Source organism: Mauremys reevesii, linkage group 8 (assembly GCF_016161935.1).
Source record: "Mauremys reevesii isolate NIE-2019 linkage group 8, ASM1616193v1, whole genome shotgun sequence".
Classification (NCBI taxonomy): domain Eukaryota; kingdom Metazoa; phylum Chordata; order Testudines; family Geoemydidae; genus Mauremys; species Mauremys reevesii.
In genome coordinates this window covers 89,488,913-89,514,750 of record NC_052630.1, presented here as the reverse complement: position 1 = coordinate 89,514,750, position 25,838 = coordinate 89,488,913, and the positions used below count along the sequence as shown (strand labels likewise).

The 25,838-nt window shown below is 44.1% G+C and overlaps 1 protein-coding gene across 1 annotated transcript in view; it reads right to left on the bottom strand.

Moving 5' to 3' along the window:
* Positions 1-25,838, bottom strand: part of WLS (Wnt ligand secretion mediator) — a 63,085-nt gene that overhangs the window by 23,937 nt on the left and 13,310 nt on the right. Inside the window, exon 2 of the mRNA XM_039484057.1 lies at positions 5,628-5,900. Coding sequence (XP_039339991.1) covers positions 5,628-5,900 — 273 coding nt within the window. The remainder of the gene's footprint in view (positions 1-5,627; positions 5,901-25,838) is intronic.

Below are 25,838 nucleotides of genomic sequence, written 5' to 3'. Positions count from 1 at the left end.
GAGGCAGCCATGCATCCTTCCTATGAAAGGAAATTAAAGAGTCATGTTTGGGAAGGGAAAGGTAGAGACAAGTGGAAGAGGGGGTAGTATCTTCTCCATACTTGAGGTAGAGAGAGACCAGGAGAGATTTCTTATTCAGGGAGAGAAGTAGGTGAGGAAGAGAGAGACAGGCAAGCTGCTGCTGAGTACCCATAAATATATTCAGCTTGTCAAAATATCAATGTTCAGGGAATTAGTTATTCAGTTCCTCCACGTTGCATAGAGCTCTCCAGTTTTCAGAACCATGTATGGCTGCAAAAACCTGGAGGTGGTTGGGGGGGGGGGGGGTCACACACAAACATGGTATCCACCACCTCCTTTAGTGTCAAAACATGAGACTGGCCAGGCACCTGTAACAGGCTACCGTATATAGTTAAGATTCAGATTAAGCATGTGTAGTTGTGAGTTTCCCTTCCACTTCCCCCACTGCATGCTTCAACTAGATGAGCCTTCCATAGATGCGCAGGACACTTGTGCACAGAAAAGGTGGTTATGCAATTCCATTGTCAATATAAACAGGATGCTGTATGGATAATAGAGACTTCAGATTTCACATCCTCATTTAGCACCTCAGTTGTCAAAACCAAGAGGTGGTGAATAATAATCTCACCTGTCCCACTAGATTATTTTGAAACTCTCTAAATGAGAAAATAAACAAGTTTATACAGTAGGCAGTGTGCCAAGGAGGATTGTCTCCTGCTCCCAGGTTTTCCTAAGGCTTCCAGCCAGTCACAGACTTCTCCATGACAGTTTCATGAACATCCATAAGGTAAGTCAGGTCACAAACTACAAGAGCCCTAAATAAAAAGACGATTAACTCTCCTTGCATTCCCCATGTCACATCTCAATATGTCTGGGATTTTGAGGTTAGAGATTCAACTGCTATGAGCTGTCACCCAATTCCCTTTAAACTGTTATTAGTACAGATATCTTCACTCACAAAACGCAGTCTAAAAATAAGGAAGTAATTTCACAGAATGACAGGTCTGTGCCAGCCACATACTAATAAAACAACCTGGAAAGACACCTGCAACTGGGGGTGGGGGAAGTCAGTTTTTGCATTAGCAGACAGCTAACGAAGGATGGAAGTACAAGCCAGCCGACCTAGGAAGAGAAGAGGGCCAGCTCATACAAATCTCAGTAGGAGCATACCGGGCTAGATGGACTATGGTGTGATCTCCTTCAGAAAAAAGGAAGTGGTGATGGTAATTGTTTCCTCCATGCTGACAATACTGGAAATTTAAGTTATTTGCATCTATTAGGATTTTTAAGATTCACTTCAAATGTGTCTCCTCGTTTCCCCTGCCCCCTCCCCCCCTTTTTTTTTTAAATTAGGCTGAAAGTGGTTTAAATCCTTCACAAGAAACCTAGGGAATGTTATAGGTAAAGTCACACCATTGATTTTCTGTGTAATAAAATGCTTCCACCACCTCCTGCTTATAAAGCACATTTCATATACCGATTTCAAAATGTTTTCCTGATTTTATACACGTTGAAATGGAGGCAGAGATGTCATGTGACTTGGCCAAGTTTACAGCAAGAGTTGGGAATAAAACCGAGCCCAAATGTGAATAGAAGTAAATCAGTTCTCTGCATAAAAGGTTAAATATAAAGTAGTCTGAGGAGGAGTGCTAATGTTCATTATTATAGATCAGTGTACAATGGCCCAGTCTTCCAGATGATGTACAAGAGGTGAAGCTTGATAAACTAGAAAGTCCTATGTCCAAGAAGGTACACCAGACAAAAAAAAAAAAAAAATACTGTGTCTAGTGATACAGCACATTCTCTCTCCTTCATGAAGCATTCAGCTATAACCAATGTGGTGGTGGCGGCAGCAAGATGTGCAGACAGTTATTTCTATTACTTAAGTTTCCAATCCTCAGTCCTCTCTAGTCTTAAATTGAAGGACTTAAATTATGAGAACAAAAGATAGGTTTGCATTAGAATCTATTAAGCAAGTGAAAGAGGATTTAAGCCATTGTTGGAAGTGTATCCAACTTGGAATATTACCTGCTGAAGGCAAACTTACTGCTGAACGATCAAAGGCCAGAATGCATGAAAGTTTAGAAGAGCATAAATGCAGGCAATGGCCTGCTAGGTGCTGGGCTAAGTTGAGGCATGCATACTGTAGGTCAGCCAAGAAACAGTTGGTTTGAAACCAGGTGTTATATGGTGGAATAAGCACTGATGAGCTGAGTGGCATTTTACCCATTCCCAAAAAGTTTCCAGTGTTCTCCAACTCAATGGACAGGAATAAGATCTAATTAGAGTAACACTTCTAGTTTCAAAAGAAGTCTTTTGTAGTGACTCTTAAACAAGCCATTTCTTGTGGTCAGAAACAAGATCACCACCAATGGGCCCCCCCCGCCTCATAATTCTCTCTCACTTTCAAGGTTGCTGCCAGCCAGCTAAATGTCAGATTACTGCATACAAACATTCCCTCAGAGAGTGCCATCCATCGTCCTGGTAACTAAGCTCTTTCAACAGCTGTGTTATTGATGGAGACTGGCCAATGTTATTCACACAGAGCATTTGTTTCATACAGCTTATGTGAATGAGACTTAGTGCACTAAGATAAGACTGGAATTCTATTTGCAGTTGTACCTGCTTGACCAATTAAACGAACTATGCATGGCGTATTTCAGTAGCCAAACACAGCCCATTTTAACCACTTCAGCAGTTCACACTTCTTTGGCAGATTTCTCCATGCTCCCCATCTTTTGCAGAACAGTCAGTCAAACTGAGCAAGAGCATTTGTTGTTTTCAGTATTTGAGTAAACATTGCATTAAAAAGGAATAGTCTGTTTAGACCCAGAAATTAGCCTTTTTTAGAGAAAAGCTGAACTCAGGCAGCTTTCCCATGCGAGTTGACAGACATAAGAGCAAACTGCCTTTTCTAAGTATCTGGATCCTTATTAAAGACCTAAACACGTTTCTAAAGATGTACATGAATAAGGCCTTCCTTTCTTCCGAAGGGCGTCATACCAGCATTCCTGAAGGCATATTTTAGGGCTACCCAGTTTGTTTTGCTTTGAGAAAAATAAACCATCTTACAGAGTCCACTTGGGGCCACAGCGTCATGACTAGCATTTCATTCTACCACAGGAAAGCCCCTGTTTAGTCAATGACCACGTTCTGAAATTGTTTGACTGACATACATGCCTGACTTGTGTTATTCTAAACAGTCAGCAATGCCTAGTGAGCAGAGTAATACTAATTAAACTGTGGTAGAACTATGACAGTCTCCCATTATCCTTGCCCTGTGGCTCAAGTGGCAAAATTTAGAACTCGAACTGGTCAGAGGAAAAGCCTACATCAAAAAACAACATGAGTCACTGCAACCTTGTCACTGGATCCCTGCCCCCACCAGACAAATATTGTCTACATACCCCCTCCCAGAACCTGAATATCAGATTCCTCAAAATAATCCAACTCAGCTAGAAAATTTGAGTACAGAGAATTATTGCAAATATACTTTTGTTCAGCTCAAACAGCTTGCAGACCACTAGTGAAAAGAGGTCCTGGCTTGTGCAGTGAACTGACCACCAGTTCAAGCAAGCATAAAGTTACAGGGTCACTGTTGAGTACAGATGAACATCCTCCTCATCTTTCTCTGGTTTTCTGACTGTGCCTATACAGATTTCAGTAGCCTTGAAAAGCTAATTTATAAATGCAAGGGATGTGTGCTCACTGGAAAAAAAAAAAAAGTGTAGATTTAATACAGTTGATTTTAGCCTGGTTAGGAGTACTGCTGATTAGTCTGTAATAACACTATATAATAATTTTGGATATGGATAAACATAAGAAAGGCCGTACTGGGTCAGACCAAAGGTCCATCTAGCCCAGTATCTGTCTACCGACAGTGGCCAATGCCAGGTGCCCCAGAGGGAGTGAATCTAACAGGCAATGATCAAGTGATCTCTCTCCTGCCATCCATCTCCATCCTCTGACGAACAGAGGCTAGGGACACCATTCCTTACCCATCCTGGCTAATAGCCATTTATGGACTTCACCACCATGAATTTATCCAGTCCCCTTTTAAACATTGTTATAGTCCTAGCCTTCACAACCTCCTCAGGTAAGGAGTTCCACAAGTTGACTGTGCGCTGCATGAAGAAGAACTTCCTTTTATTTGTTTTAAACCTGCTGCCTATTCATTTCATTTGGTGACCCCTAGTTCTTGTATTATGGGAATAAGTAAATAACTTTTCCTTATTCACTTTCTCAACATCACTCATGATTTTATATACCTCTATCATGTCCTCCCTTAGTCTTCTCTTTTCCAAGCTGAAGAGTCCTAGCCTCTTTAATCTTTCCTCGTATGGGACCCTCTCTAAACCCCTAATCATTTTAGTTGCCCTTTTCTGAACCTTTTCTAGTGCTAGAATATCTTTTTTGAGGTGAGAAGACCACATCTGTACACAGTATTTGAGATGTGGGCGTACCATGGATTTATATAAGGGCAATAATATATTCTCAGTCTTATTCTCTATCCCCTTTTTAATGATTCTTAACATCTTAGGAGAGCGACTTCCAAGTGGTGTCATAATGGAAATCAACCATGCATTTTACCATTGCAAAGTCTTTCAGAATGAGCCCTTGTAGGTGGGGCCAGCCCAGGTTATCATCCAAAAGTGTAAGGCTACTACACCCAGTAACAGAAAGGAGAGGATAGATTCATGTTCACTCAACAAAAGTAGGACTGAACATCACCTTGAGATCATTTCTGTTTTAAAAAGATGGGGGAGATAAAAAAAATCCACTCCATATTTGTGCTTGCAAAACTGAGGTTTGGCAGGTGAGGGAGAAAAGAAAAAGGCCATTTTTGATTGCAGATCAGATCAGAATTATGCTTCAGCATTCTTTGTTGGGAGGGAGAGGAAGAAGAGAGTTCCTTATGTTAACTTTCCTTCTTTTGCTAGAGCTGTCCCTTCCCCATGATTTATTTTTCAATGAGAAGGAGCCTCCCTAGCTCACACAATTTTAATAATTAACTGTTCTTTTCACTGACCATTCATCTTGTTAGCATCACTACCCCCAACATAGTTTCTGGAATTTTTTTTTTAAAACTTTCTTCCATGCAGAGGGAGATAGTGGACCACAATTAGCAACCTTTGTTTTATGGTTCAAATCCTAGTTCCACTAAGTCAGTGGATTGTTGCCAGTGGACTTCAGTGGGAGCAGTATTAAAGCCCAAACAGTTTGTTACGTAGTAGAATCTGGCAAAGGGGGGTTTGGAGAAGACATTGCTCTTACCAGGGTCGCTCCCTTTTGTATTGTTGGGAGATATTTTGATTTTTCCCCATGATTAAATAAATTTTATACATAGTAAATAACACATACATTGACAGAGCTTCAGGACATTAAAATTCTCCTTAAGATGATGGTTTCAAAAGGGAACACAGTGTTTATATGTTCTCACTGTTAGTACGTACCCCATGTAGCTCAACTTTGTCTATATAGACAATTAAAATAGTTAAATAAAATGTATTTTAAAAGATTTTTTTAAACACACACGTCAACGTTTTCTTGTACTGATCAAGCATTTTTGGGGATACATACAGCATGACATACAGAGAGAGACATACTTATCTCATTATTTTTCTTGAATGCAATGTCCAGCTGTAGGATAACAAGTATGAACTGGAACCAGGGACTCATCTCCTTGCTGGGGAGGGGGATGTGAACAGCAAACACAATGTCATTGGCTTCTATTTGTCTGCTCATTGCCTCGTCAAGATCTTGGATCTTCTCACACTGGTTGGGTCCCCAAGGCATTAGCCACTTGGTTTTGTGGTGGTTTTTCCGTACATCTACACATTTTATTGACATGTAGTGCATAGCTGTAGTGGGACTTGGAGCTGAAATTGAAACAAGCCACATTTTTAGAATCTTTAACATGTTACATGACTAACAGTTTATGAAACCAGATTATCCTCAACCCCCCAGAAAAGTACAGGAGGCAAGTTACATCAGAGCAGTCATTGCTATTAGCCTTTTAAAAATACTTTAGGAATCCTTTCAACGTACACAAGAAGCAACACAGTAGTTAAGTAAAGAAGTTTCTAGGTGAAAACGTTTTAGCCTTGTTCTACTGACTAGGCATACCAGTGGCACTTTGCATCACATGGTGGATTAGCCACTGGTGACCATGAGGGACACTTAATGAAGGCCAATGGAAGTGAGGTGCAGAACATAGCACATCTATCCACTGGATCAGGCAGAGTTGTCCAACTTATGGCCCTTCAGAGAGAGACTAAAGAAAATGTGGACTGAAAAAAGTCATTCTATAAGCTGTGTGCTGTGATTTTATTGTATCAGTTGGTACATGGCATAGTGGAAGAATTTAGATGTGAATGTGCCACCTATGCATTTCCAGCTTCTTTAGCAGAAAGAGGCAATTACAGATTTTCAAAACCTAGCCTCTTTATTGTGCTTGTAATTATTTGAGAGACAAAGAACTAGCTGGAGGCTCATATTAGACATATTGTTGTGTAATATCTTGTACATCTAGGTATTTGTCCAAGGAGATTTCTAACATAAGAAGGGAGGCCAGGATGAGGCATCATAAAAAACAAAAAGCCACACACACACACACACACATCCCAGCTGACTTTATCTAGCTAGAATACATATCGCTCCCAGTTCTTACATGCAAAGCCCTTCCTTGCCTTTAGCCTTATTTCTGCAGAGAGAAATTTGAATGCAAGTTGTTTTTAAATGGCCTCAGCATGGTTTAGCCAGCTGAATGGATGGAGCTTGAGACTAGACACCATTTGGCTCCATCCACCCCAGTTGGTTAAGCCATGTTACCACATTTTAATCCAAATTAGTTTTCAAACCAGTGCTTATGATAATCCAGAAGTAGTAATATTAACTAGCGACTTCCATTCACGGCAGCAGGACTCTAGTAGACACCATCACTTATAGGAAATGTTGATCGATGGGCTTTACAAACCAGGAGCAAAAGGGTTTATTGCACTTTTTGTAGCTTGCTAGAAATGCCACCTTAAAAGTCTTTGGGCTGTGAGGCTCCCAGTCTTTGCAGTCACTAATTCAAGTTTCTACAGTTGTGCCATACTTGCTTCCAGTGCGGCTTGGGCCAGAGATTTCACTGTGGCCCTTCAACAAGATTTCACAATGCCTTTTCACAACAGTTAGCAACTCGGCTCTGGTCTACACTATAGGGTTAGGTCAAATTTAGCCACGTTAGGTTGATTTTATAATGGATGTGTGCGCTGCATATCCACTAGAAAACTGCAGCCCCTCTTTTTAAATGGCAAACCCAACTGGCATTGCTTGGTATGGGAAAGGAGGGTGCTGCAGTTTGAAAACATTCCCACATGTTATGAAGGCATTAGAAGCCAAACCCGCGTACCCTTTGGCTTACCAAGGCTGCCTGGAAACCGAATTCTGTTGCCCAGTTGTGTGAGATGGGTCACCATACCGGCAGGCACTCAATATAAAAAGACAAAATGCGACCTTGTACCTAAAGCACATGTGCTGTCTGCTGTGAATTACTTGATTCACTGTGAAAGAAAGAGAGTCTCCCTTTTGTTCTCAGAAATGTATCATCTTAAATTTTACTCTCCCTTTTTATCACCTTGCAGGTGCAAATGTTTCTATGCTCCCCTTATCTCCATCCCTGAGGTTAAGAAAAAATTTAACCACAAAAAAAAATGCATTCACAATTACATGCTTTCTGAGCTCATGCAGTCCTCCTGCACTGATAGGGCACAGCTGAATGCATGGAGGAATTCAGTGGCACAGTCCAGGAAAGCATTAAGTGAGCGCGATGAGAAGAGGCAGAATGCAATGCTGAGGCTAATGGGGGAGCAAATGGACATGGTCAGGCATCTGATGGAGCTGCAGGAAAGCCAACAAGAGCACAGACCGCCGCTGCATCCACTGTACAACCACCTGCCCTCCTCACCAAGTTCCATATCCTCCTCACCCAGACGCCCAAGAACGTGGGTGGGAGGCTCCGGGCACCCAGCCACTCCACTCCAGAGGATGGCCCAAGCAAGAGAAGGTTGTCATTCAAACAGTGCTTATTGTAGCCACATTATAAATCAAAAATGTGGCCTTGTCCTTCCCTCCTCCCTCACCCCACCCTACCCAACCCGGGCTACCTTGTCAGTTATCTCCTTTAAAAAAAATTAAAAAGGGGAAACACCCACAACGAAGCAGGTGGGTTTGCATCAAGGAGAAACATACACAACTGTCACACTGTAGCCTGGCCAGTCATGAAACTGGTTTTCAAAGCCTCTCCGACGTGCAGCGCACCTACCTGTGCTCTTCTAATCACCCTTGTGTCTGGCTGTTCAAAATTGGCAGCCAGGTGATTTGCCTCAACCTCCCATCCCACCATAAACATCTCCCCCTTACTCTCACAGATATTATGGAGCACAGAGCAAGCAGTAATAACAATGGAAATATTGGTTGCGCTGAGGTCTGACCTAGTCAAACAGCACCAGCAAGCTTTTAAATGTCCAAAGGCACATTTTACCACCATTCTGCACTTGCTCAGCCTCTAGTTGAACTGCTCCTTACTACTGTCCAGGCTGCCTGTGTATGGCTTCTTCATTAGCCATGGGAGCAAGCAGTAGGCTGTATCTCCAAGGATAACTATTAGCATTTCAACATTCCCAACAGTAATTTTCTGATCTGGGAAGTAAGTCCCTTCTTGCAGCTGCTCAAACAGCCCAGAGTTACTAAAGATACGAGTGTCATGCACATTTCCCAGCCATCCCACGTTGATGTCAGTGAAACGTCCCTTGTGATCCACCAGTGCTTGCAGCATCATTGAGAAGTATCCCTTGCGGTTTATGTACTGGTTGGCAAGGTGGCCCGGTGCCAAGATAGATGGAACGCATATCCCTATCGCCCCACCACAGTTAGGGAAACCACTGCAGCAAAGCCATCCACTATGACCTGCACATTTTCCAAAGTCACTACCCTAGATAGCAGAACGTCACTGATTGCGTTGGCTGCCTGAATCACAGCAGTTCCCACAGTAGGTTTGCCCACTCCAAATTGATTCCCGACTCGGTAGCAGTCAAGCATGGCAATCTCCACTTGCTTCTCAACTGTCAGGCAGCTCTCATCTTGGTATTCCTGCGCTTCAGGGCAGAGGAAAGCAACTCAGAGTTCCAGGAAAGTGGCCTTACACAGGTGAAAGTTTCACAGCCACTGAGAATCATCCCATACCTGCAACACTATGTGGTCCCATCAGTCTGTGCTCGTTTGCCAGGCCCAGAATCGGCATTCCACTGTATCAACCATCCTCACTGCTGCCATGATGTCCCAATTGCCACGGCCCATACTTTCAGGAATGTCTGTGTCCATGTCCTCCTCACAATCATCCTCATGCTGCCGTCTCTTAGCCAGGTTCTGCACATACTGCAGTATAATGCGCGAGGTGTTTACAATGCTCACAACAGCAGTGGTGAGCTGAGCGGGCTCCATGCTTGCCATGCTATGGCATCTGCACGGGTAACCCAGGAAAAAAGGTACAAAAATTATTGTCTGCAGTTGAATGCTCAGTCTGCAGAGCTACACTATACCCTTATGCAACCTTCACACTGTAGTAGCCACCCATCAACCTACGTCTGCTGGATAGTCTCCTATACGGTGCAGGGGTGGGGAGAGAAGAGAAGAGATCTACAGGTCTTCAAAATTAGGTATCCAGATATGTTCCCTGCCCAACCCAAGGCAGCAACACCACATTAGGTCTGCAGCATTCAAGATCTTGCATCGAATCACAGCACTGGAAGGAACCTCGAGAGGTCATCTAGGCCAGTCCCCTGCACTCAAGGCAGGACCCAGCATTATCTAGACAAGAGGTGGGCAAACTTTTTGGCCTTAGGGCCACATCAGAGTTCTGAAACTGTATGGAGGGCTTGGTAGGGAAGGCTATGCCTCCCCAAACAGCCTGGCCCCCCACCCCTTATCTGCCCCCTCCCACTTCCCACCCCAACTGCCCCCCCTCAGAGCCCCCAGCCCATCCAACCACCCTGAACATCCCCTCCTGGGACTCCCCGCAGGACCCCACCCCCCCATCCAGACCACCCTGTTCCCTGACTGCCCCAACCCTTATCCACACCTAGCAGTGGTGAGCTGGAGCTGGTTCCCACAGGTTCCCAAGAACCGGTTGTTAAAGGGCCAGGGAGTGGGCAAAAAACTCTGGTCTGCAGGCCGGACCATCCTGTTGCTCCCAGGATTCCCACCTGGGGAGGCTGAGGCTCCCCCGGCCCTTCCCCCGCTTCCCCCCAGTTGCAGCGTGGCCAGCCACCGGCACCAGCTGGGCAGCTCAGCTGAGCTCCAGAGTCGTCTTGCTGCTTTGAGCTGCCAGCAAAGTAACGGGGGAGGGGGCTGCAAGCTCTAGGGCTGCCGAGGGGGCAAGTGGGGCAATTTGCCCCAGACCCTGCAGGGGCCCCTGGCCCCACGAGTATGTCTTCCCCTGCCCCGGCCCCTCCCCCCATAAATCAGAACTTTTTATAGGGAACTGGTTAAGATTTTGGCAGCTCATCACTGTCCACACCCCTGCCACTGACAGGCCCCCTGGAACTCCCATACCTATCCAACCGGCCGCTGCCCCTTATCCAAGCCCCCCCTCCCCAGAGCACCAGGACTGGCAGCTGTGTCACCTGGCCAGAGCCAGCAACGCCACTGCGCAGCCTAGAGCACTGGGGCAGGCTGGCGGCTCTCGCAGCCACGCTGCCCGGCAGGAGCTCACAGCCCTGCTGCCCAGACCGCTGCCAGTGCAGCAAGCTGAGGCTGCGGGGAAGAGGAGACCCAACAGCATGGGAGGGGTCGGGGGCTAGCCGGGCAGGACAGGACAGTCCTGTGGGCCAGATGTGGCCCGCAGGCTGTAGTTTGCCCACCTCTGATCTAAACCATCCCTGACAGATGTTTGTCTAACCTGCTCTTGTAGAATCTCCATCATGGATGTTTTTAACCTCCCTAGACAATTTATTCCAGTGCTTAAGAGGTTTTCTAGACCCTTAATCATTTTTGCTGCTTTTCTCTGGCTTCTCTCCAATTTTTCCACAGCCTTTCCTGACATGTAGTGTGTCCATTTCTGGGCACCACACTCCAGCTGAGGCCTACTCAGCATGGATTAGAGCAGAAAAATTACTTCTCATGTCTTAGCTTACAACACTCCTGCAAATACATCCCAGAATGAGGTTTGCTTTTTATAGTGTGCACAACCGTTTTATACTGTTGACTCATCTTTAGTTTGTGATCCACTATGACCTCCAGTTCGCTTTCTGCAGTACTCCTTGCTAGGCAGTCATTTCCCCATTTTGTAGGTGTGCAACTGATTGTTCTTTCCTAAGTGGAGTACTTTGCATTTGTCCTTAGTGAATTTTATTCTATTTACACCTCAGATCATTTCTCCAGATCATTTTGAATTTTAATCCTATCCTCCAAAGCACTTGCAACTCCTCCCAGCTTTGTATCATTTGCAAACGTTTTAAGTGTACTCGCTATACCATTTCTAAACCATTGATGAAGATATTAAACAGAACTGATCCCTGTGGGACCTTCCTATATGCCTCTCCAGCTTGACTGTGAGCCAGTGATAACTACTCTCTGGGAATGGTTTTCCAACCAGTTACGCACCCACCTTATAACAGCTCCATATAGGTTGTATTTCCCTAGTTTATGCCCAAGAACATAGGGGTCAGAAGAATATAGCCTCTCTCTCACCTTTGTGAAGAGATGTGGCAGCAGATTAGTTGAATGGAGAAAAGAATGCATAGAAATTGCCTCTTAGAGTTCAGTTGGCATGAGAGAGAGAGAGAGAGAGAGAGACACCTATCAAATGAAGATCAGCATATTGCCAATAAAAATACTGTTTCTTTAAAGACTATTGGGAACTGTAAATTTTGAGAAACTTCTCCTATGTTCAACTACCATATTGATAAGTTACCCAAGAGGCTTATATTCCAACAAATATTTATCCTTCAAGATTAAGCAGAAACTGAGCCATGCAGCAAAGTAAAAAGTGCTCAATTTATTAGGTAAGCAGACAGACATATGCGTGACTAAACAGTGGGATCAAAATAAGATTAGCTGGTGGAAAGGGAATAAATGGATTCAGCTCCAGGTACCTTTAACAATAAGAGATGAACCAAATATTATTGGTCAATTTACTTTGCCCACAATTCCCTTTCAATATGTCCCAGTGAGCAAGTCTCTGTGTAAAGCACATACTTGTATCAGTAGCTGATAAATAAGATGGTCACGAACCTCATCATGCAGATGAGATAACGACCTGCTCTGATTAACTGAATCAAAGCATATGGCTAGGATAAAACTATTTCTCTTGCTGCTGGATCACAACTTTAAAAAAAAAAAGCAGCAAGTTGGACAGTACAATGAGTGTCAAGCTACTGTACCATCTGGAAGACATCCATTAATTTAATAGTTTCTAGCACTGAAATTCAGTGCTGCTGTATTCGTCGTCCCCCACTCCCCTTAGCCCCCAAAACTGATCTGATTTCCGTATGTGTCAGTGAGTGAGTCACAGACAGACATACAGACCCGTTACACTACACAGCTATAACCAGTTCAGAGGACACACACACACACCCACCCACCCCTTGGATAAAGAGCTCAAGTGTAGATGGGACTGAACCCTGTTATGCAGGGAGGGCTGTAGTGTAGAAAGCATACAGAAACCCAATTACATTGGATTGCCATTGTAGTCACACCCCATGGCCTTGTCTACATTACGCTGTTTTTCCATGAAACAGTAAGGGGAAAACTAGTTTCTCTAGTGAAATTTCCGCATACTAACTTCCCCCTACTGTTACTCACACCTTCATGTCAACTGTTTGAAATGGGCCACCTTGATTACATTGGCCTCATTACTGCTACCAAAGTGATTTTTTCCTCCTGTTGATAATAGCCCACTTCCACTTTAATTGAATTGTCTCATTAGCACTGACACACACGCCCCTTGGTAAGACAACTTCCATCTTTTCATGTAGAGTGAGTGTGTGCGTGTGCGCACACACACACTGTATTTTCCACTCCATGCATCTGATGAAGTGGGTTTTAGCCCACAAAAGCTTATGGTTAGTCTAAGGTGCCACAAGTATTCCTCGTTCTCTGTCTTTAATAGAGTTATTCCTGATTTACACCAACGTGAGGAAAAAAAAAAAGGAGTCACTCCCTTTGTCTTAAAAGATAAATAAAACAAACAGATGAAACCCCAAGCAAGTCCTTCAGTATTGGATGTAGGAATCAAAGGATGTGAGGTGTTTGGGGGTTTTAAAAGCTTCCCCCCCCTTAAAACAAAACCTGTATTTCTAACATCACTGCAATGCAAAACAATAATTCTTGTGTCAAAGTAGTTCTGTCATGTTTCTAGTGTCACCTGGGAAATAAATACTTCAAAGCTACACATAAGCATAAGAGACCTCACAAACCCTGGAGCTAAGTGGAACTGGAATAATTCTAAATCTAGCAACCATGATTTTGAGAGGGTTCTAAATATGACAGAGCTCTCCCATTCCTAGCTGGGTGTTCATATTCCTGCAGTCTTGTGTGATAATTCCTACTGTGTATTTTCCAGAGTGGGAAGTGGCAGAAGAAAAACTGAACCAGGAAAAAAAAAAAAAAGTGTTGTGCTTTTCACAGCATTTGGGCATTTCATGAAGCATGCAATCACTTCCAGATTGTCTTTAGAAGCACCAAACAAACATTCTCTACATACAAAGCAGCAAACACGTCAGGGAAACTATCCCATCTGTGGCATTTAAAAAGGAGAAGAGAGGACCAGCTAACATGAAATGAAAACATTCTTGCTGCTTCTGCCTAAACCAAAGTCTGAAAAGCCAGGCTCTGATATCAATATATTATGGAAATTGTGGCATTACAAACATTTTACATTATTTTGTTAAATGAAAACAATTTTTCCTCTTTACACCCAACTGCCATTAGTATAAAACAAAATAAAAAATACCCCCAAAAAGAATCTTATAATATATGCCACATTGTCTCTCGATACAGGACGTTTAGAGTAAATCAGGTTATTATGACCAGAAGGGAAAGAAAGTTTGCATTGGCCCCAATCCAGGAAAGGATCTTAAAAAAAAAAAAAAAAAAAACCAACCAATATTTAAATAAATAAAAAAGGTAGTGACATCAGCTTGCATTCTGGTTCATCCAGTAGAGCTCTCTGGCATTTTCTCAAATATCGCTACACTTGGTAAGTGCTGGAAGTCATAATAGGTCTAAAATATTATGACAAGTACTTACAGTATAAGGCTATATCTAGATGTGTATTATACCAAATAAACTAAAGAGTCACTACAAAACCAGAACACTCCATGATTCTTCATAACAACCAATTCACTACAGTTTGATCTCACAGTAAATGTCCACTAGATCATTCCTACCACAGTGCTAGTTTAACAACTGATATCCAGCTTTCTGAAGCATTACGAGGTGAGGTAGCATTAATATAAAAGATACTCTATTGCACTGATTTCAGTTATCCAGTTTTCTGAACTCAGAGCTAGAGCTGGTCAGAGAAGTATCTTCTGAAAAATAAATGTTCCTTTTGATTTGTTTCACTGAAACACCAGAACATTGTTTTTTTTTTGTTTGTTTTTTAAGTGAAAAAATTTCCACACAATTTTTTTTTTAATTTCCCAAACTAACCTTTGTGTATACCAAAAAAACCAAAAACAAGTTGACTAGCTTTACTCAATCATTACAGATGATGTCAACAAGTGCCCTTAGGCTATGAAAATATAAATGGAAACCTCATCTAAAATTACTTGGAGGGTGTTTTGAATCTTACCCTCTCAACTACTTACATATTTTCACTATCACCTAGACAGGAGGGGCGGGGGAGGGGGGGGGGAATAGCATGCAGAATGCTAGTGAGCCATGCCAAAACTTCTACAGGAAGAAAATGACTTGGTAAGTGTGGTCATTTTAAATATGAAAGAAGGGGGCTAGACTCAATGCAGACTCGGCTCTTACAGAATTCTATTTTCATGAGGTCACCATTAGCTCTCAACAACCGGTAAAGACCTTGCTGGTAATGCTTTTTGATATGTTGATTTACTCAGGACATAATAAAACCCACATGCAAATTGCAGCAGTTCCAATTACACAGCAAGGTTTAGGAATTCACAGGACAAAATCCTGGTCAGTCTGATTTTTGTAATTAGCTGGAACACATATGCCAGCAAGCCCAAACACCGATAAAATGACTCAAGAATCAGAGACATCACATATTTACACATTACACACAAGTCTACTTGCACAATTTTTAAAAAGTTAGTACTGCCCCTTTGGTCTATTTGACTGAGCTGATTTGTAAAATTAGAGTTTAGATTTATAAATCTAAAGTTATTATAACTGATAAGAACAAGGCCTGGTCTACACTGATTTTTTTCCCTAGATCACAGCTATAAATCGCTCTCAAAAGGTGTGAAAAGTCTAAACTGATCATGGGTAATTAAGCTGACCTAAGTCCCCCTGCAGACAGTGCTAGGTCAACAAGAATTCTTCCATCAACCTAGCTACTGTCTCTTGGAGAGATAACAGGGGGACAGTACGTACACTGGAGCCCTACAGCAGTGCAGCTGTGCCCCTGTGGTGCTTTACCCGTACAGAAGCCCCAAGGTGCTCATTAGGGCAAGAAGTGTGTGTTATTCTAAGAGCAGGCTGGACAGTTGAAGCTCAAAAAGGGAAGTCTGCTGGGGCAGGGGGCTACTACCGTCAATTTTATTTCAAAATGTTATTTGCAGGTACTTGGAAGAACTGAGAAACAGATCAACAAAGCCAATACATGCAGGACTGTAACCAGGGTAGGGCAAGCGGGGCAGCCACCCCAGGTACAAAGTCATGGGGCAGAAAATTGCTTTGGGGGGAGGGGGGAGGAGGAGAAACAGCAGGAGGCGCAAATATGCTTGCTGTCACTGGCCGCTAAAACTGTCTAGTTACAGATCTGAACGTGTGTGTTTGTTTTTTTTGTAGTGGAGGGCATACAGACCTGACTATGTCATGCCCTGATGCCCCTTTATGCCAAAGACAACGAAAGGGATCTTTGTAACAAAAAGATCAAAAGTTGTGTGATCTGTCTATAGGCAACTGCCTTTAATAACCTTCCCAGACCAATCTCCTCAGACATATACTGCCCCTGCCTCCAACAGTCCCTTCACTGCATTCCATCTATTCACGGCTTCCACAGGCCCCAATAGGGGGCCATGAGAAGCAAAGTATAAGTTATCACAGCCCCAGCAAATACAAATCCCTGATAAGTCTATGGTTAAAATGAAGAAATAGGTTTTTAAAAGGCAACTTTGTGTCCGTGATTATGTAACAGATGTGTGTCTTTGTGTCCCCCACAACCCCATTAAACACACACCTTAGCAGTAGAGTGTTAAATTCCTTTAGCCCCATGACAAGACAGTAATCTAGCACTGATGACTAACAAAAAACAGCAGCTTTGCATGAAGAGTTTGAATTCTAGTTTTTTTTTGTTTTGTTTTTTTTAAAAGAAAAAAGCCAGATGTTTCAGACAAGCTCTCCTGGAGCTTTTATACACACTGTAAGGTCTTTGGGTTTGATTTAAAGCAGGCATTTCTGAATTAAGAGGGATCGTGATTTCTACTTTAATGTTTCCTGCTTTGATGCAACTCATTATAGCTTTAAATATATGTTTTCATTGCTGGCTGATTATGATTTTAGATACTTGGCCTGCAACCTCAGATATCTCCCCAGCCAAAGTTACAGCTTTGAGAAAGAAGAGACACTCTCTCTATATTTCTTGTCAGGAACTGCACACCAAACAAGCATTGCCACTTGGCTTACATTACTTGTTTGGCTCAGATCCCATTAAATTGGAGAAAGCGTTGAACCAAGTGGAGAAAATGCTTTGTGAAACTGCAGCCAAGTCAACCAACAGCTATGCAAAAACAACTCTACCATCAAGAGATTCCAGTTAAATATTGGTGCCAAGCATGCTGTTTTTAACCATACAGTTTTACATGCTTACATTTCGTTCAGCTGTACATGTGCCTTGGTATATTTCAGTAGAAAGGTAATTTAAAAAAAAAATGACATTTCTGAGCATAATACAGTGTGGTATTGTTGCCCGAGTTCTACAACTGCTGTTGTAATGAAAAAAAAAACCAAATGCAGTAATTCAGGGGTCCCCGATGCAGTGCCTGCAGAGGTGTCACTGCTGAAAATTGGTGGCATTTCGGTGGCGGCGATGCCTCTGGATGATACAGCTCGGCGGCGGCGGCACCTATTGACATTGCCGCTTGTCGGCGGAATTTTGGTGGATACTCGTCCACCGCCACGGTCCTCCGGGGCTCATCACCTGGCACCCGCCAGACGAAAAAGGTTGAGGACCACTGCAGTAATTACTGTTTAGATCATTTACTAGAGGTAACCAAGTACAAGGACTTCTAATCAGGAAGTGTGTCATAGAATGGGGATATTTTCAGAATTTTTTTTTAAGTGTAGGTACTTCTCAACCAGGGGTACCGCATACCCCTGGGGGGCAGGGTACACAGAAGTCTTCCAGGGGGTACATGAACTCATCTAGATACTTGACTAGTTTTACTACAGGCTACATAAAAAGCACTAGTGAAGTCGGTACAAACGAAAGTGTCATACAATGAGTTGTTTATACCGCTCTATATACTATACACTGAAATGCAAGTACAGTATTTATATTCCAATTGATTTATTTTAGTTATATGGTAAGAGTGAGACCACACGCAATTTTTCAGTAATAGTGTGCTTTGACACTTTTGTATTTTTAGGTCTGATTTTGTAAGCAAGTAGTTTTTAAACTTGGAGTAACTAGGGGGTAGATGAGACAAAAAAAATCACTACTGAAAGTGGTACAGTAGCCTGGAAAGGTTGAGGGCCACTGGTGTAGGCAAGGTTTTAACAGAAAATATCTCTAACACAGGGGTCCCCAAACTTTTCTGGTCACCCCTCACCCCCACACAGGAGCCAGGGGCCACAGTCAGGGCTGGAGTTGTGGCTGGGGCTGCAGCCAGGAGCACAGGGGGCAGGGCCAGAGTGGAGCCTGAAGATAGAACAGGGCTGAGCGGCACTCCCTCCCTAACCCCTGTGTGGGCTGACCTAGGCCCCACTGTGCCCACCCGCCAAAAAAAAGTTTGACCCTCCCCCAAAGGGCAGGGCCCTACAGTTTGGGGACCACTGCTCTATCACCACCACTAGTTCACCTCTAGAGTTAGCCACACTGGGAGCACAACTGGGAAAGGCTATCTGGCACCTGCAAGAGCAAGCAGACATTGTGCTGAATTCCAAGCCATCTAATCAACATAGTGCTGAAAACAGCTGCTGCAGCCAGAAAGCCAGCCACACTAAAGTTCCCACCATTGCTGACACTGGTTGACCCGAACTGTGTCAGTAGACTTTTTGGATGAAAAAGCCTTCCTCTAGCCAAGTCGAGACAGCAACTCCTATCATTCACTTCTTGGGCGGTGAGGCTGAATCTCCAAGGTGTGAGTGTGCATGCAATATTGCTGGTGCATGAAGCATATCCAATGGTCACCTCCAAGTCTCCTTACCACCAAGTTTTATCCAGATTCCCCTCCCCCCTTTGTGATGGTGTAACAGAGACTGCTTAGCAAAGGGTCCCCCTGCTCCGTGTCAATAGCTTTCACCTCAGACCTGACAGACTCATTACACTATTAAACATACATCCTGCAGGGTATTTATCCACCTTTTCATTCTCTCTCTCTCTCTGTGTAATTACACACAGACACACACACACACACGTTCCATTCCATGCATCCGAAGAAGTGGGCTGTAGCCCACGAAAGCTTATGCTCAAATAAATTTGTTAGACTAAGGTGCCACAAGTACTCCTGTTCTTTTATCCATAAAGGGATATTATGGAGGTGTCTACAGAAAGCTTGTAATGATTTGAATCTTGGTAAGCTACAAGAGGTATGTACAGGTCACATTTAAAGGAACAATGTATTTATATTGGAAGTTTGCTTTATGGACTGGAGTAGAGCTTAAATCACCAAGTAGTAATGGGCCTCACAGACAGCCCATCCAGACAGAAGGGAGTTGTCACTCCTCCCTAATCAGCCAGTGAGGTAAAGGAAAGCTGTGAACAGAAACAAAAGACTTTCCAGTATCAGAGTACAGGGAAGGGCACTCTGGCTCCATTCACTGAGGAAACCACTTGGGGTGCCACAAGTGCTCTCATGAACATTTTGGATCCTGGTTACTGAGAAGCCAACCATCTTGGCAACAGAGTAAGGGTTTGGTTTTTTTTAAATCCTATCCATCCCCACCCCTGCCCAGTTCAGTCTAATAGATAGGAAAGGAAACTATTGATAAGCATATGTTCAGCATGTTTTATGGTTTTGTTTTGTATTGTATGGTAACCACTTGCTTATCCACCACTCTTGTTTCTAGAGAAGTCTTTATTCTCTCTTAAATAAACCTACTTTGTTTTACTCAGACGTGTTATTTCCAGGAAAAACTTGTAAACTGGGATATGTTGCATCTTTGGGTGTAGAGGATCTGGGATTTCTGAGATTAGGTAGTATCAGGAGCTGGATATTACAGGGGAACAATCAAAGGGATTAGTCACCTATTGTTAGCCTGCAAGGCGGAAGGAAAGGCTGGCATAGCCCAGTGGAGACAGCTTGAGTGGTTGAAGGAGCTGACACCCACAAGAGGATTCCCTCTCACTAGAGGCAGGAGGTAATAAGGTAATTAACTCACAGTCCAGGATACTCAGAGAACACTCACAGGTGGGCGGGCATAGAAGATGAACACAAGAGGCATCTCAGTAGCCTGTCTGTTGTAGCTCATTGCTCTTCAGAGTAGTCCTGATTCAAGCAATGAATGTTACACTGTATTTGCCATTTCTCACACTATGTTCAAAGAGACAAGAGGGAGGAGGTAACAGTTTTAAAATACAGCATTTAAAATCAGACCGACTTCTGTTCATGAAAGAGACAAGCTTTTGAGCTATGGTGACCCAAAGAAGAGCTCTGTGTAGCTCAAAAGCTTGTCCCGCTCACCCACCGAATTTGGTCCAATAAGAGCTACTACCTCACTCACCTTGTGTCTCTGATATTCTGGAACCAACGTGACTACATCATCACTGTTCAAAGCTTGTTCATATCCATATTGTAACAAGTCTGTCTGGAAGGTATGTGCTGACAAACTGGTCATCTGTCTGACTAACTAGGGGTTCAGACTGTTCCACCTCTATAACAAGCAACCACAAAGACTCCTTACTCACAAACAGCCACAAGCCTTGGGCAAGAAAATTCCGGTTTACACGGAGTTAGCCAGACTATGCAGCAGCCTTCCAGGGAAGCACTATACCCTTTGATATTTTTAGTCGATTGTTTTATCCTAACTAGACTGAGATCTCTCAAGCAACATTGCTCCTTCTTCCTAAATCTAGCAGCTCTCCTTATGAAGAGGTTTTCCCGAATTTTCAGCTGTTTCCTTTACTGTTATTGTATTACTCCTAGCTACACACTGTGGTACCACCCTCATGGATTTCCTAGACAAATTTTTCCAACTTTTAATATTAAAAGTAATTCTGTAGCTAATGATACAGGAGTCTTCCACTCAAGTCATATACATGGAACAAGTAATTCATGTAACTTCAAGAACCAAGATTTAAGCGAGAACTTAAGTTTCAAGTATTATCATAGATCAATTAGGGCTTGGCTACACTTGCAAGTTGCAGCGCTGGTAGAGGCTTTCCAGCGCTGCAATTACACCCTGTCCACACTTGCAGGGCACAACCAGCGCTGGCTGCAGCGCTGCAGCGCCACCCAGGTCTGCTTGGGGGGGTAGGGGGTGGTTGCAGCGCAGCGCTGCAGCGCTGGTCAAGTCAAGTGTGACACTCACACCAGCGCTGGGCCTCCAGGGTATAAGGAGTATCCCAGAATGAATTTTTTTAACTAATTATTCCCTTGTTTTGTTATGTGTTTTCTCTGTTTTTTGAGTTCGGTTCGAGCTCCGTGCTCTTCAAACATAGCCGCTGCTTCAAAACGCAAGCTCCTGTTGCTGTGTCATTAATCATGAATCTGAAATCAATGGGTTGAATGAATAGTGTGGGGTTGAGTTGAGTGAAGAGGGGAGGGGAGACGGGGAGGGGCAGGGGGGGAAGAGTATTTTGGATGGTGTTTTTGCAGTGTTTACAGGCAACTTTCTGATTTTGCCCAGTGTTCCACTTCTCCTCCCTCTCTCCCACTCTCCCCTCTCTCCCCCCCCCCCCCCTTTCACCCACCCCCCTTTTGAAAACTTGAAAAGCACGAAGCTGCAACTATGCCCAGATACCTGCCTGCCCAAACCCAACAGCAAATGCAATGCTGCTAGCTGGCTATGTGCGCACACACACCACAGGGTGGCTGGGACACCACGGCCACCCACCAGCGCTGGGACGACCACTTTAGTTCTAGGAAGCCAGAAGACTGAAGATGGTAGTGCTGCACTGTTCTCAGGACCATTTAAAAAAAAAAAAAAAAAAAAACACCCTACAACCTTGAATTCTTGCTAGGGAGATCGCCATTATTTTATTTGTTTGCTATTATTGCCAGTTTGATACTCCGTATATCCCTCCCCCACTTTTTTTATCCTAATGGTTCATTCATATTTTTGGGACTCTAATCTTCTCTCCTCCAGAGCACCCAGATTCAACCCTTACCCCAAAACCTAGTGCCATATTTCTATCTGCCAAAAATACTTACTTATTTTGTTAGGGCTTATCTACATGGGGAAAAAAAGCCCATAATAGCCAGCTCAGAAAAACTATTGTACACTAGCTCTACATGTGAACAGTCTTGCTCTGCAGAAGGTATGTCTACATTGCAATTGGGAAGTGTGATTGCAGCACATGAAGATATGAGCTAGCTTTGATCTAACCAGATCAAACTAGTTCAAGTAACAACTGCAGCAGTGAAGCACCCGCTTGAGTATGTACCCAAGGTCCCCAGGGGGTGCAACTAACCCATACAGCTGCAGTTCCACTGCTATTGTTAATTGAGGTAGCTTTGATGTACTGTGACCACAGCTAGCTCAAGTATGTTTATACTGTACATACTGCACATGCAGTCACAACAGCCGATTACACTGCAGACATGCCCTACAAGTGCCTTTGTGTGGTTTAGGAAGGATTAACCTAGAACACAAAGAGGCACTCTTAAATGCAGAATAAGTGTCCACACGGGGAGTTAAAATACAAATCAGCTATATCCCACTAGCTTCCCACCCTAGTTATTTCACACTAACTTCCCCATGTAGACAAGCCCCCACTGCAAGATTTTAAGTTCAGTTATGCCAGCATTTGATGTGAAACAACCCCACCAGGCTACAAAAGCCTATGTAGGGTGTTTCAGAGCATTTGATGCCAAGTCCTTAATAAAGGAATGTCCCGATGACCTCCAATAGTTTAGTATACTAAACTATCAGCTCAGTTTTTTTAAGCTACATACAGACCACTCTCCCATAAAATAAGACATGGAAGTTTGTACTCCTGCCTTTCTCTGGCACAAAACTTTTGGAGCAAATAGGACTGAGATGATAGGAGCTGTGTTACTTACCTTGCACAGTAACCGGAGTTTTGAGATAGGTTTCCCTAGGGGTGCTCCACCACAAAGCGTGTTTACACCCATGCACTCTTGGCTGGAGATTTTCCATCAGCAGTGTCTGTAGGCCTGTGCATGGCCCTAGATATCCTTATGCTTTGGCATGAGGGCATATTAGGGGAGGGGAAGAGGAGAGGAGGGACGAGAGGTGGTGGATCCACCACCTCTCCAGTTTCCCAGGTCCAGTGCAAAGATTCTGAGGCAGACGAGAAGGAGGGCAGGTAGTGGAGAACCCATACAGACACACACACCCACCTAAGAGAACTTGAGTTACTGTACAAGGTAAGTAAGTTCTTCTTCAAGTAGTGTCCCTATGGATGTTCCATCAGAGGAGATTCTCAAGTAGTTCCTCAATTACAGAAGAGGGTGCAGAAATGATGGATTCAGTACAGACTGAACAACAGCATCACCAAAAGCCACATCAGCTCTGGAAGCAGGCACAATAGCTTTGGGCTGGGAAAAATGTACATCCAAAGACTAGGTGGCTGCTCTGTAAATGTCCAAGATAGATATGCTTTTCAGTAGGACAAGAGATATAGACTGAGCCCTAGTTGAATGGAGCCTTGCATGGACACCTCAGAATCAGATCAGGTGTCAAACCCCAGGTCCATCAGAGGGGCAAGTGGTGCTAGTACTGCTAGCTGAGTGGGTGCCAGGGGCTGGGGAAAAGATCCAATAATCACATCAGTATGGCAATCAAGTCTTGTTTGGCTGGTGAGATGGTACCAGTTGGAATGAGGAACTGGTGACTGGTTTGATACTGGAGGTTAGGTAGATTCTGGAAGGTAAGTTAGTAGCACCAGGGAGGGTCTCATTACCCTGAGGCAAAAGTGACTCAGATTCTTCTAGGATCCAAAGATCCTCCCAGCAAGAGCCTGGATGGTACAGGATAAGTACTCTCAGGAGTTAAGTATGTCAGTATGGAGTATGGAGACTCTGCTGAAGTGTGACCTTGATGCCCTTTTCTGCTGGCAGCAGAAGGTGGTACTGACAAGGATTTCAGCTTAACCTTAGAGCCCTTGTGCTTCGGAGTTACTGAGTCTGGTGCCAGCTGTTGAACAAATGCCTTCTCAGTACACAGGTGTTTTTTCTAGCCAGTGCTGAGGGTCTCTGTACCAGAGGAGAGCCTCCCCCTCCTCCAGTAGTACCCTTAGGGGGAAACATGATGTCTCCTGAAATCCAGACCAAGAGGGTGACTTTCCCCTTCTTATCCTGTTCTGAGGAAGGGGCTCTTTCTTTTTTGATGGTCTGCAGCAGGGGTTGGCACCTGCAGCTCCAGAGCCATTTTTTGATGGGGTGTGAGATGCAGGCTGTGGCCAGGAAGTGTTTACCACAGGCTGCTCCTGGCCAGCAACTGTGTGCCCCTTGGGGAGACAGGAGCAGCGGGTCTCAGTGCGCTACCCATACCTGCAAGCACCACCCCACCAATGGGAGCTGCCAGGACCATGCTGGGGGCGGGGGCAGCACATGGAGCCACCTCCCCCGCACCAGGGGCACACAGACATGACAGCAGGTAGCCTGCCTGAACCTTGCTGTGCCACTGGCCGGGAGCCCCCTGTAGTAAGTGCCTCCTTCCCAGAGCCTGCACCTTGCACCCCCTCCTGCACCCAAACCCCCTGCTCCAGGTCAGAACCCCCTCCTGCACCTAACCTCCCTCCCAGACTGCACACACACACACACGCCCTGCACCCCAATTCCCTGCCCGGAGCCCTTTCCTGTTTATATTCAAATTCAAACAGCTCATTACAAAGGCAACTAAGGAGCCAAGACTAACATCTGGCAGTTGATTCCTGCTTGAAAATGAAAAAAAAAAATCACAGCACAGTTACCAAACATTGGACATCTTTAGATAGTTGCTCAACAGCAGAAGTTGCATTCAAAATATTGGTGAGTAGTAATAACTCTAATATGTTCAATCATTATTAGTTGATAAATTCTAACTCTACAAGTAGCTTAGCTGATGCATCTCTCGAAATATTTTGGTCAAAGACCCAAAAAATGGCTGCTCCTCTTTGAAAGGTTGCTGACCCCCTGGTCTGGGGGAACCACAGGGTCTTTGCTTACTGTTGCAGCAGCAACAGTCATGAGGGCTCTCTGGGCAACTTGATAGGGAATTTGCCAGACCCCCATCCATAGGGTCAGAAGCAGACTGCATCCTAACCCCTGCCTTTTAGGCCCAGGCCTGTTAGCAAAACCCAATTGCTATATAGGACAAAGGTTAACTTCTGCAAAAAACTTATTTGTCTGTATAAGGGGGGCGGGGGTGTGTGAAGAAACCAGAGAAAGAGGAGCTGAGGAAAGGAACAAAGAGGCCAACTCAGCTAGAATGCGACAAGAGCCTTATCCAATGCAACCGCAAAGGAGGGGTCTTAAGGCAGGCAGACTACCAACGAAAACTGCCAAAGAACAACAGGAAAAACCAAATATGGAAAAGTACTGAGCTAGCTTGCTTAATTTGCCATTGATAATCCCAAATAAGGGAATCTAAGTAAGTGTTAATTTGCGGTTTTAGCCTTTATAAGCTTGGTGAAAATCTGTTGAAGACAAAGCAGCTAACCCCTTGCGTGGGGCCATGATGACCTTCCTTGTATGCATATTCGTACTCTAATAAAGGTGCCTCAGGCTGTCTGATCCAAAAATCAACAGTGTGGTTAATTTTCCACAACAAACTGAATCAGATGCACAGAGGGTGACTCGGACATCACGGGTTTCAGGGAACGTTCCATTAATGGGAGTTTAGGATTTAAAAGTATATCTTAAAAAAAGAGAGGGAGAACAGGCTAAGCAGCTCTTACACTTGGAGGAGATAAAAAAAAGTCTCTCCCAAGCAGTGGAGGCAGCTTGACTGTCCAGCACTGAGGGGGAAAAGACCTATAGCAGGGTTTAAGCCCATGGATTTTGGGCATAACCTGTTATTCAAGGCTGTGGGTTGAGGCCCAAGGAAAAAATCAGGCATACGAATGAAGATAAGGAGGAGGATATTCCTCCCCTCAACTTGCCCCCTCCCCTAAAAACTACAAACTGTGCTAAATAACAGAACACAACATTAGTAGAAAAAGTGAGAGAGAGGTAGCAAGCCACATGGCTAGATAACAGACACACTGACGCTCCTTCTCAAGCCACAGATGGTTAGGAAGGAACTGGGAGCGG